This window comes from Sander vitreus, chromosome 5 (genome assembly GCF_031162955.1).
Source record: "Sander vitreus isolate 19-12246 chromosome 5, sanVit1, whole genome shotgun sequence".
Taxonomy (NCBI): domain Eukaryota; kingdom Metazoa; phylum Chordata; class Actinopteri; order Perciformes; family Percidae; genus Sander; species Sander vitreus.
This window is the reverse complement of record NC_135859.1, coordinates 9,035,378-9,048,803: the sequence shown is the minus strand read 5'-3', so window position 1 is coordinate 9,048,803 and position 13,426 is coordinate 9,035,378. Positions and strand designations below refer to the sequence as shown.

Genomic DNA, 13,426 nt, shown 5'->3' with positions numbered 1-13,426 from the left:
CAAAACTAATTTCCTCTTGTGGGACAATTAAGATGTCAACTTAACTGAAATCAAGCAGTCTTCTAAGATGGATTAATACACTTCATTCAACAAATCATTCAGATTTTTGCTGGGCTACTGTATCATCCTCTACTAATATTTTTGTGGTGTTCTTTATAAATGTGTTACCTTAATATATAGTCATTAAACTAAATCTTACTCACCACAGCACTCAGGTCACAACTAATACTACTTCAAGCTCAAGAAGTACAATTAAAAAAAGAGAAATTAGGTCATGGCTAAATAACAGAAAAGACTTACTGATGAACACATAGTCATTAGAAGGGTAGGGGAGAATGATGGGATCGCTGAGCAGAGCAGGAGTGTGGTTTGTGGTGGTGGTGGGTGGAGCCATGCTGGTGAACAAGACGCTCTGGCTTATGGGCTGCTCTGTGGCAGATGCTCTATGGGCGTGGCCGGGCTCACCGAGCTGCTTGGATTTAGGTTTAGAGACGTCTTGGGAAGGTGGAGCTAAGGAATAAAACATTTTTAGTCGTTATGTCAGCAGGGATGTAGGGGTAAATATGAATATGAGTCTAATACTGGCCTATCCAGTACCTGGCAGCCTGGACTCAGTTCTCTGTTCACTGATGATGGCAGAGAGGAAGTCAATCTCCTCATCCAGCTCAGGATAAGTGCTCACCTTACCTGGAGGAACATAAAACCAGATCCGTGGCTGCCTTTAACAAAAGACTAATTTATACAAAAAGGGTTCAATCCAAACACTCTATTATTATTCCAACCCTCAAAAGAGGTAAAACTGCATAGTGAAAATAGTGGTGGAAGAAGTATTCAGATCCTTCACTTAAACGTACAATATGTAACTTTCTGCCGCTAGGGGTCTCTCAACCAAAACAATGAATTGTAAACTTTTGATGACGTTGGGAAGTTGCGTGGAATTATGGGAGTTGTATGGGAGTGTTTTTATCGTTAAACACCATCGCTGGTTAGAATGCATCTGTTCACAGACGAGTGTACCCATTCAAGTTTATTCACGTTATGTTTATTCAAGTCATTCTAATAAAATAGCTGCATTTCCCCCAAAATATATATAGCTAATATTAACCAGCAGCTAAAACCACACTATCACAAATATTTCACGTCAATGTCACCTTTTGGATAGTTTCAACACCGGGCGGACGGGGTTTGTTGTAACGCTAGCTAGCTACTCAACGAGGCTGAGAGACGGGTGTGAGTGGGGATTGCCAGGGGAATCTCCGGGACAGCATTAGATGTTTAACGGCCATTGTGCAGCAGCAGAACATCTCCAAACAGCCCGGAATGATCTCCCCCTTCACTTTTCTGTAATCTTAACTATTCGTTTTGGTGCTCATCCCACCTTTTGTCGGATTAATTTAGCTAACTGTAAAGACAGCTAAACGCGAAGGGGGGAGAAATTCGGCAGGAAGGAGATTTTAGGCATGAACACCGGTAGCGCTAACGGAGACGTAGCTAACGTTATGGATGGCCGCTGTTTGTGACTCGGGTGCCTGGGTCTGATATGGTCTGTTTCCTGATGCTTCATTAAACTGCTGTTAGTGTCGTAAGCACCCGGCACTGGAGTTAAGTGCTGGCCGGGTACGAACTGCTGTAATGATAGTGGCTGGCTGTTGGCTGGCTAGGGGCTAACGGTAACTAGGGAGTGAGGCAGACAGACCAGGGTGTGCTAGCTGGCTAATTTAGCATTAGATTAATCGTCTATCTATAGGCTAATGTTAACGTTACTGGTGAACTCATTCGTGGGTTAGCCCAGTGCTGCTTTTATCCATGGTCAAAACAATCATACTACTAATAACTTTATGAGCGTGTTGAACGTTGTTGTAACCCTATATTGTTATCCACCAAGCATTAGCATTAACCAGGGCTCCAGACTGGGACCAAATGGTCGCAGTCTGGACCATTTGGAAAATTTGAGAGTGTGCAACTGAATTTTACATCCAGTCGCACGTGTGACCAGTAAATTTGCCCCCTTTTTTACACGTTAAACGTCGAAATTTCGGTACCTGAGATTCCACAAAGTTGGGAGACTTATTGAGAGACACATTAATCCACAAAATACTGGTACTGATATTAGCCTTCAAGAACCTATATTGGTCAAAATCTTGCATTTGGTGTAAAATAATAACTTAAAGAAGAACTCCAGCGATTTAACAATGCACTTCCACAAAGTTGAAATCACAAGAGACAGATAGAAAATCGAAGCAGTAGAGGCTGAGATATCATGACTTTTAGTCCCTAGTATTGGTCAAACTTCCAAAAAAGGCTTCCGTTTCCCGTATTATGTATGCTCTATGTTGTTTTATAATTTTGACTATAATGAACAATGCAGGGATTTATTGCTACCACCTACCTTTAATGGAGTGAGGAGCATGCCTCCTCTTAACCACACAGCGGCCATGGGAGTTCTCCACCAGAGGGCGCAGGCAGGGTCCGCAGTGTGAGCTGCCGGGCTGGCAGAAGTCTCGTCCTGCCCGGGCACAGTCTAAACTCCGAGGGCACAGATGAGATCCTGTGAAGAAAGCCATGATCCAGAATTACTTACGTTCTGAAAATAAAGCTTTAGTGCGTAACTTTTTTATATTCAATTTTAAATATTTAAATATTAAACGTTCGTTACATTCAAGCCATTGCCAAATGAGCTGCTACAAAGCTAATTCTCGGTCGGTGGGGGATCATACCCCTTTGTCCATTCATAGGGAGGATATCAAAACAGGTCACTTCTTATAGGTATCTGGGTATCCACCTGGATAACCTCATAAGCTGGAGTGACCACGTAGACTATGTATGTTCCCGTTTACAGCAAAGACTGTATTTCTTACGCAGACTAAGGGTGTTTGGTGTCAGCCAGAACATCATGTTTTTATTTTATCAGGCAGTGATAGAGAGTGTTATCAGGTTGGATGACAGCGTGGTTTGGCAATCTCTCCACACAGTCCAAATCAAAGTTGCAGCGCCTGGTACAGACTGCTATGAAGGTGATGGGGAGGACTGATAAGCTCTCCCTTTAGTCCATCTATGAGCAGTCTGTACTTAGGCAGGCACGGAGAGAAATGGAATACGAGCTCTTGTCTTCTGGCAGAAGGTACAGAATCCCTACAACTAAATTGAACTGTTTTAAATATTCCTTTGTACCAGTCTCCATCAAAATATTTATTTAAATCTAAATTGTAAATAGATTTGTGCGATTTGTAATGATAGGCCTGAGAAGTGTGCAATAACTCAGTGTTCTGTATTTTACATGTATTTTTTTATTTATTTTTGTCTGTAATGGCAGCTACTACTATGCACTACGCACTCTTGAGTCCATGACAAATTTACCCTAGGGGACAATAAAGTAGATTCTATTCTAATTAAGACTCATTACAGTTTTGGAAAATTTAATACAATTTAAAAAAAATAATTTAATTGGCTTTTTAAAGGAATAGTTTAACATTTTTGGGAAATGCTCTACTTTACTTTCTTACAGTTAGATGAGAAGATTAATACTACTCTCATGTCTAGGAATGTATATCCATAATCCGTGGCCATAGCAGACAACGGTGAGTTACTTTAAGCCAAGAGAGGGGAGCTGTAAATCGGAAAGAGAGGACCATGAGTTTGCAGTGTGTTTAGCGATTATTGCCGTAATTTTAAGCCAATAAAGTGTGTATTTCAGTTGGGTGGAAAAGTACGGCAAGGTAGTGGTATTTTTAGTGGTTCCTATCGTGATTCTAAGCCGAGAAAGTGTGTCTGTCCGGCCGGTGTAGAGGACGGCGAGGTTGTGGGTTTTTTTAGTGGTTCCTGCCATAATTCTAGGCCGACAAAGTGTGTCTGTCAGTAGGGTACAGAGCTCTGCGTGAGCACGGGCTTTTATGACTCTTAGTATAGCCAGCATCTAACGTTAGCTACCCTGCTGTGCTGTGGACTAATGTCTGGCTATGTGAGACAAGCATCTAGCAACATTGTTGTGGATGCTGTGGTCTCAACCTGGCAACCTCCGTGAACTTCGAGTCTGGGGAATTAGAATTTTGAATTTGGACTGCAGTAACTATTTTAAACGCTAGCTGTCAGTATTACATATTGCACCTTTAAGGTTACAGATGATAGCCAAGCTTTATTATAAAGCATCTCAAGAAAAAAAGGCAGCTTTTGGCAGCAACTATACAAAATCTCTTTTGTATAGCACCTGTCATATGACAGCTGCTATACAAAATAAAATATTATCATTAAATATAATGGTAATTTTACAATTACCTTCAATCAGCAATCATCAGAGAGCAAACAACCAGGATTATATCATCTTCTCATCCTCGTAACGTCACTTAAATACTTTGATGTATACAATTAATTAAAGCAAAAAATACTGTTTCCGTCAGTTTCAAAAGGTGAATGAAATAGGTTTAGTTGGGTTTATCCTTCATTATACACCTACAATACTCTCACTGAGTCATTGCTGCTTGTGCTTTCCCACAGGGAGTATCTATTGCATCCATGTACTTCTCACAGTGTTTTCTTAGTTACCAGAAGACATCTGAGCCCAACACCAATGTGCAGAGAAGAATAAAGCTCAGCTGTGGCTGGGGAAGATAGTTAGATCCAGCTATCAATATTAACCCCTTTAGCTTTCTTGTCAGAAATGCTCTCGTCTCCGCTACAGGAACCTAGACACTGGTTGCCTTGGCGACTGTCATGGCAACGAAGGAGGTGTGACATCATCAGTGGATGAGTCACTGCACAGAGGCACAAGTCAAGGATAAAAGGTTTGTTTCAGGCTGGTGTGTCAAGTAGAAAAAGATGGATGTGTCATGTATGTTTATGCGCTTTATGTATTACAATGTGGCAATGTTTTTAATGTTTGTTTTTATGACTGTTTAAAAGCCCTTCTAGGGACAGGCATTAGAAATAGTTATAAATACTGTGATGCTGTACATTGTTGCACAAATGTCTGTCATAGCATCTGTCCCTATTCAAATAAACATGAAATGAAAATAAGAGAGATATTAATATTATATGAATACAACATTCCCTAGGGAATTTGTAGGGTACAGATTCAATTATTGGCAAATTATCAAAGATGTTTTATCAATATTAATAAAGTTATGAATATGTGTATTCATAACTCCACCAAAATGACAAACAATCAAAACGGGGCACCACCCTGGAAGTCAGGGACCAATAATCAAACTGTGAAACAGTCTCATTTAGGTGGTGTTCCCTTTAAAATACAGATCTTAAATTGGTTAATCTATCTGGTATTCTTTAAAAGGAACAAAAGGAAGGAATTCGAGCACTGACCTGTGTTCAACCAGCAATTATTACAAAAAAATACACAAAACAATCAGATAATTGCTATTTAAAGTATAGTAGAATTTATTAACTTTAAAATCATCAATGGCCGATCAATAATTCTTCGATCAATTAAAACCAATATACCCTTTTAAAAGTACAACAAAAACAAACCAGCATGTGATGAGACGCTTTCTGTGTCTGGGTGTGTGTGTGTGTGTGTGTGTGTGTGTGTGTGTGTGTGTGTGTGTGTGTGTGTGTGTGTGTGTGTGTGTGTGAGAGTGAGAGTGTGTGAGTGTGAGAGAGAGTGCGAGGAGGAGGGGGTGACGCCAAGGGGGTAAGCCTCTCCCAGGAACGCGTAGCTCCTACGGCGCTATTTTGATGCTACCAAGTCATCACCTCCCGTTAGCATTCCATTGACTACCATTCATTTTGGCGCCACTTTGACAGCGATTTAAAGACTCTATTTGTCCATTGTTGATTTCTAAAGAAACGCAACAATGTATAAAAGGCTCTATTACCTTGTATCTCACGTTATGGCTCCGTAGTAGACGTTTTTGTAAAAACAGGCTAACGATTGTGTCATAACCACGCCACTTACTGTCGCATAGTAGAGGAATTACCGTATAGTACAGAAGAAGCTCGCAGGCAGTTTCGCCTTACATTCGCTGTTTAAGTTTAATTACTAATGTTAACTAGCATTTTAGTTAGCAATAATTAGCCTGTGCCTATGTTATCTCCTTACATATACCTACGCTCTCCGTCTCTGCAAGTTTCGGAATGACAGATTTCTCTTGGCACAGCTACCAGAAGACTTACAACTTTCAGACAGGTTGCTCACGTCACATTTACGTCGTCTCTCTCAGTTGGAGGCTGCCCAGTAACGCTCAGCCATCACTGGAAAAGTGCTTCTAATATCCTTCACTGGTCTCCGTCCAGAGCAACGGGATCTGTTGGTCCATTTTATATATGTCTATGGGTCACGCCCAGATTAGCCATTAGCTCGTTGAAGCTAGGCTATGTGTTAGTGCACAAAAGCTATTTAGCCTCAAGAGGGCGGTAGTGGGCTGCGTTGCAACGCCACGTGACTAAGCTAGCCCATTAGCTCTACAACTAACGGGTTGCTGACACAAAGAGACGCTCCAAGGAGCGCAGTTGTAGACAGACACACTAAACTGTGCTAGCTGTGTAGCTATTCGACGTCCGTGACTAGCTGTTGGCCAGCTGTTCACTTGGGCGTGTGTATGTCCGTACGTGTGTGTGTGTGTGTGTGTGTGTGTGTGTGTGTGTGAGCGGTTAGTGAAAGAGGGAAGAAAGCCCCTTAGAGAAAGAAACCTGATTATCTCACTCAATACAATAACTACAACTCTGTGAAAGGGGAGTTAGCAGGTAGCAATTACAGTTTTAACAAGCTAGCTGCAATATTCAACACAACATATCAACAATGCACCGTGATCAGAGTACATTCACAGCAAACAGATTGGACTCGGCGGTTCAATCAGATTAATAAAATCAAGCGTGCAGCAATAGCATATTATTAATCGCAAATCATATTAATGGCGTAACAAGTGGCAGTATTAGCCTTACTGACATTAATAAAAGACACTATTCCTCTGCCCAGAAAACCTTAAGCCTTCTTACTGTGTGTTCAGTCCGTTCGTGTCTGTCCATAGCTTTCCACGTTAAAACAGAACGGCCAGTGTCGCTCGTCAGCGGCCACGGAGAAACTTTCCCTCCAACAAGAGCAGAAGGAGGGGAGCTCTGTCGACTTTGAGAAGAAAAAGGTGGTTTGTCCTTCTCCTGCAGATACAAAAAACATAGGATCCACGGTGCTCCTTGGACACCGAAATTAAATCCACTTTTTCAGAAATGGAAGTTTTTTAGCACAAGCGCTTTCACGCTCCCTGTCGCAACGGCTGTTGCAGATTTTTGGGTGCTCAAGCTATTTATAGAACAGCTCCATGCTGTTTTATGGTCCCAGGAACCAATGGGAGATCAGAGTTCTCTGACCTGTGGCCATTTTGTGCAGCAACACCTACGTGTGACTTGCGGGTTGTTGCCGTGAAATAGCTTCACCCTCTTTTCTGAGGAGATACTGATTGGAATTTTCCATGTAGGCCGAAAATCTCTTTGTCTGAAAGACTGCATGGTCTTTTGTCTTTCAGAGACAGACGCTCTGAGGCCATTTTGGTTAAAAATCAGGTTTAACACAACTGCTGGTCCCAACACTTGTTTTAGTGCACAGTTTTTATTGTATGAAGTTTAAAATATATCTAAGAAGGGGCGCCTGGTAAACTCACCTGGTAGAGCGCGCGCCCATATACAGACGCTCAGTCCTCGACGCAGTAGCCGCCGGTTCGATTCCAACCTAAGCTATAGTGCGTAGTTTCTGTCGCCCCATGAGGAATTCTAAGTAATGACAACAAAACTGTCGGCGCGTCCACATAATACAAGCCTTACGTGATCGCGCACAGCCCCCACCCCTCCTCCACACCGTTGCTAGTAGCCAAGGAGGACACGGAAGATTAAAAAAACATGATCATGATGGACTCTTCAGAAGAGGTAATTATCTTCACTCGAGTTTCTGCACGCAAAAGTCGCCAGACAACACTTCAACATCTTCTGAACACAGCCATACTGAGAAATACAGAGAGAGTTGTGTGGAGCTGATAGTCTTAATTAGCTTTGTAGCAACTCATTTGGCAATAGCTTGAATGTAACGGACGTTCATTTATATCAAAAAGTTACGCACTAAAGCTTTAACAGTTTGTTCCCAATTACCTGGTGAAATAAGTTGGTGTTATTACATTTTAAATAAATTATTTTATTTTGACCAAAAAGATTACCATATGGCCTTAGGTTGGCATATTCCCCAAAAAATATGGGGGTTATTTCACACTCGATACCATGTAGCCTATCTTTTTAAAAAATAATTTAAAACTGTGGTCAGGGCGTAAAAATATAAATGATTTGTTAATCTTTACCAATCAATACTTAATAGTCTAACAATGGCATAGCTGTAAGTGCTGAAAAAAAGAGTTTACACAGCTATTTACTATTTTTTTTAAGAATTTAATTTATTTTCAAAAAGGCACATATATTTTTCACAATGAAATGATTCTGTAATGTTTAGTATTTTTTACTACTTGCTACTTGGCAACAGTAATGTGGGCCAATGACCCTTCCTGCACTATGAATAATGCCACGACTGCTATCAAACTGTACACCTCATTCATACACAAATTGGCCTGCCCTTGGAGACTACAACAGCAGTGGGTAATCTATGCAAAGCTTTACAACCGGATGATGGAAAGCAGAATGCACTGGGACAATATGCTGCCCTGTTTCCCAGCCACAGTATAGACCACACAGATATTGTGTGTCTCAGATGAAGTAGCTGCACTCAGTTCATTTCTAGAACATAAAACAAAAAAAAGAGCTGAAACTACACAGACTTGGCCGAAAATATTGTTATTCTTGCATTTATTAAAATAATGTACCATTCGCCCTGAACAGAGTTGAAATTAAACTATATTTTGTTGTAACAACATGACTATGTAGAAATTATGGGTACAGTGAAAGAAGTAACTGTGTCTAGCACTAACTGTACAGCTATAAATCGTTAACAGGGGAAATTGAGGTGACTCCACGACCATGTTTGGAGTATTATTTTAACTGACGCTAACGCTAGCTAATGCTTCATGTCCCAATAACATGTCAGAAAAATCAACTGCGCTGCATCATTGTAGCTCTGGAGAGTTGGTCCGCTGTGGGAGTTTTCCGGTCTGACTGACTGTTGAGACAGTGGTGTTGCAAGATGTAATGCAGCTACAGATCTGGATGAACTGACACTGACATCTTACATCAGTACATGCGTTTGCCAACTAAAACCATCAGCACATACAATGCTAATGTTGGCTTCAGTTTAATGAGCATTGTATGTTCATTTAATGTAGAATAATTGGTAGGTTAGCTCATTAAACTTTCCAAGTAGCTTGCCTAACATTTAAAAACAAACTAACTAACTGGGTGCTAGTGTCTAACAGCAATTTACTGCCGAGCCATCTCCGCTGAATGGCGCTATGAAGGAGCAGTGGCCGACAGTGGTGGCTCAGGTTGGCACCCGCACCCCCTGTAGTCTGATTGGCCCCTGTGTGTGCCCCTCCAATTGTCATTTGCTCTTAGTGATATCAATTGTGTAAAGCTGGTTGCTGCCCGCCCTTGTATGATAAAATGGAAACAAAACTAAAACCTGGAAGGGAGCAGAAAGTAATGGACTGGCGTTTTTGTTTAGAAACATGTACAGAAGTGCTGCTGTCATCTAAATGCTATTATTTCACCATTCAATCAGTCACAGACTTTCGTCTTCTTGTTTGCAAAAGCAGCGCAGGGATATAATCATGAGTTGAGGTAAGAACTTAAACGTTATATTTCTGAGCTCTTTAGCACCAGTCTACCTTAAATTACTGAGCTTGAGCTGAAGTTGTCGCTAGCTCTGTGGCTAAACCTTTTTTTATAGTCCATAGCCTAAACACACACATATATATATATATATATATATATATATATATATATATATATATATATATATATATATATTACCAGAAAACATGCTATGTCGTCATATATATCACTATGGAGATATGAAATGACCTATAATGTATGGGGATATAGACAGATTTTGGCCATATCGCCCAGCCCAAGATGGAACATTGTATTTAAGAGCTTTGCCTGTCAGTTAATGATCAGGATGTGGCACCCTGTATCAAAGAATGTAATTATCCCTGTTTCAGTGGAGACTGATGATGGATTTGTGGTGGGATATCAAGAGAGTAGGGCTGCACGATATTAGGTAAATATCTATTTGCGATTATTTTGACTGATATTGCGATTGCAATATGATTCACGATATTGGAGGGAATGATAATTTTTCTATCATTATTCTCATTTTCATTGAAAAATTATTGAATTGCAAGGATCTGTACCAAACAAAGATTTTTTCTTTAGTCTATAGGATACGATTTGTAGGCCGGGATGTCTCTGCAGCACCACAATACTTTACTTTAGAATGGTTTGACACATATTTTGCCTTTAACAAATATTGCGCCCCCCTGCGATTTGGATATTGCACTAGTTCATATTGCGATTTTGATAAAATTGCAATTAATTGTGCAGCCCAAGAGAGTACACTCACTTTAATTTGTGGTTGTTTGTATCACAATGTCCTGATGTTACAGCACTGCTGTTTTCATGCTGAATAAAATAATGGAGGGGTGTGTGTGAATCTTAGAATAAACTGTGTGACAATACATACTAGGTCAGTGACGGGAAGCTCTTCAGCTCTGACAGCAGGAATGTGTTTCTGAAGACAACCAGAACACAGCCAACACATCTGCTATGATAACTAAGGCTATGTCATCACAGTATACCCATGGACGCAGACTGGAAACATATTGCCCTATCCATTTCGCTGGCACTGAATCAATTTCCCACCTCACAGCCTAATGTGATTTCTGTTTCGTCTCTCAGACAGACACAAAAGCATGCGTCACTGTGGGGCACATGACTGCACTGACAGACACTGCAACTTTAATATAAAATGTAAAAGGTGTCTAAAAACTAATTTAAAAAACACCAGTATATCTATATCTTTGGGACTTGAGTATTTCCTACGAACTGACTTAACATTCTGTATTTTAATATTTCTATCCTTGAATATTATACAAAATGTTCCTGTGAGGACATTTCCATAGCATAGCATTATTGGCTGTGATATAAACACAGGATCATACTAACCTATACTGAAGTAGTCATTTTTTCATCATGGTAAACACACTATTCATTAATAGTTCAAGACATTCACAAAATTCAGAAAAAAAAAGGCAGCGGGGCTGAATGTAAATATAATGCAACTCATCCTCATAGTCAGATCTCAAATCATCTTCAACTATGTCTTAGAATGTACTCTTATGTATACATGGCTATAAAAGAAATTATTACTTTTACATGGATCAAACTAGAGCTGAAATAACCTAATTTATTAGTCATTCAGCAAAAAAGTATAAAACAAAACAAGCAACTTGAAGACATCACCTTGGGCTATTGGAAGTTGTTTTAGAAATGTTTCACTATTTTGACATTTTACAGACTAAACATTGAGCTGATTAATCAAGAATATAAATCGGCAGACTTAGAATATAATAATTGTTAGTTGCAGGCTTGCAGCCTTAGATTAATCCGTCAATTGTTTGTTTGATTCACTGTTAATCATTTAGTCTATAAGGTCACAAAGTACTGAATATGGCCATTAGGATTTCCCAAAGCACAGAGTATTTAAAGTCTTTAAAAGGTCCCATGGCATGGTGCTCTTTGGATGCTTTTATATAGGCCTTAGTGGTCCCCTAATACTGTATCTGAAGCCTCTTTCCCCAAATTCAGCCTTGGTGCAGAATTACAGCCACTAGAGCAATTTCTCTGTCTGTAGTTATTGAGGAGAAGGGAGAAGGGGGAAGGGGGAAGGTGGAGGGTGGGGGTGTGGCCTTGACCAACTGCCACTTTGCTTGTTTTCAAGCCATGATGTCCCTCTCTCATGGTTGGGCCAAATTCTCTGGGCGGGCAAAGCAGAGAAAGGAGAGGTGATCTTGCTCCTTATGACCTCATAAGGAGACTGATTCCAGATCAGCCCATCTGAGCTTTCATTTTCTCAAAGGCGGAGCAGGATACCCAGGGCTCGATTTACACCTATCGCCATTTCTAGCTGCTGGGGGAACGCATATTAATGTTAAAAAACCTCATAAAGTGAAATTTTCATGCCATGGGACCTTTAAACACACTCTTGCAACACTCTCTGCCCTATACATAGCGTAGTACAAATAATAAACTCATTTTCAACCTTAATTTTAATAAATCTCTTTAATTAATTTAGCCTTCACTGAGCATTTTTAATAGCCTCCATTCTTTGTTAAAAAAATAATCAAATAATTATATTATGGCTACAACTATTGGTTAATTTTATTATCATTAATGTGCTGATTATTTTCTCAATTCATTAATTATTTAGTCTATAAAATGTCAGAAAATAGTTAAAATACCCACTATAATTTCCGAAAGCCCAAGGTGGTGTCTTTAAATTACTCGTTTTGTTGAGCAATGTAATAAGTTATTTTCTGTTAAATGACAATTTGATTTATTGCCAAATCACTATAGTTCTAAATCCTGTAACAAATTTAAACACATCATACCGATGTACCTCTATATCGAAATATTGTACAATAATAATACTCATAACAAAAAATACAATCAGGCATGATAGGTCAATATTGGTCACTCACTGTGTTGAGTATCATAAACAGACTAACCCCACTAAAATATACTCTATAACCATAGGGGATAATGAATCAGGTGTCATAGATAACATAGGAATATAGCCTATAGAATACAGCCATGCCACAGAGGATGAATGAGTAGGCTACCTAAGGTCACTATAAACTCTTGATAAAAGGACCACAGAGACACTGTACAATCCTATATTACAGTAAATCATCATAATTTCATTTGAGGATTGGGTACCGTGCATATTAGAAACATTTACGGTGGTGAAGAGTGATGTACGATAGTCCTGGAGGCCCATGGCTGCTTCACAACACAAGCCTCTGTATGAATGACAGGTAGCAGCAGCTTCTTACCTGTCAAGCAGGTGCTCAGCGTCAACAGGGCCGCAAACACCGCAGCCTGGTAGAGCAGCTGGGCCCACATCGTAGGTAGAGCTCCGACGACTGACAGGGGACACGGGGACCTACCGAAGGAGGAGCAGGAGGAGGAGAGTCGGTGCTAATCATTCCCCCATCCCGCTGGTGCTGAGGGAGGACGGGACTAGTAAAAAAATAACTACAACTGTATGGAATCCAAAACAATTTAGGAGAGAATGCAGGCAGCAGTAGTCATTCGGCCCCTCAAGTGTGTTTGCCGCAGGGTGTCTGCTCTCCACCGCGAACGTGCAACATATATGCACACCGTTAAAGCGTTTCTGATTGTGGTTACTTTTGGTGAGCTATAGCGGCAGGCACGTAGGTGTGACGTCAACACGCTACGCTCCCTCCGTGCTGCCTTCAGGTGCTGCTAA

General features: G+C 40.4%; 1 protein-coding gene across 2 annotated transcripts in view; it reads right to left on the bottom strand.

The window, feature by feature from the left end:
- The window catches only part of npdc1b (neural proliferation, differentiation and control, 1b), a 31,381-nt gene extending 18,031 nt beyond the window's left edge, over nt 1–13,350 (bottom strand). For both annotated transcript variants that reach the window (XM_078249675.1, XM_078249676.1), the window contains exons 1-4: nt 12,990–13,350; nt 2,390–2,548; nt 598–687; nt 301–510 (exon numbers count right to left, since the gene is read on the bottom strand). In XM_078249675.1, coding sequence (XP_078105801.1) covers nt 301–510; nt 598–687; nt 2,390–2,548; nt 12,990–13,059 — 529 coding nt within the window. In that variant the 5' untranslated portion in view covers nt 13,060–13,350. The remainder of the gene's footprint in view (nt 1–300; nt 511–597; nt 688–2,389; nt 2,549–12,989) is intronic.
- Between the last annotated feature and the right edge of the window lie 76 nt (nt 13,351–13,426).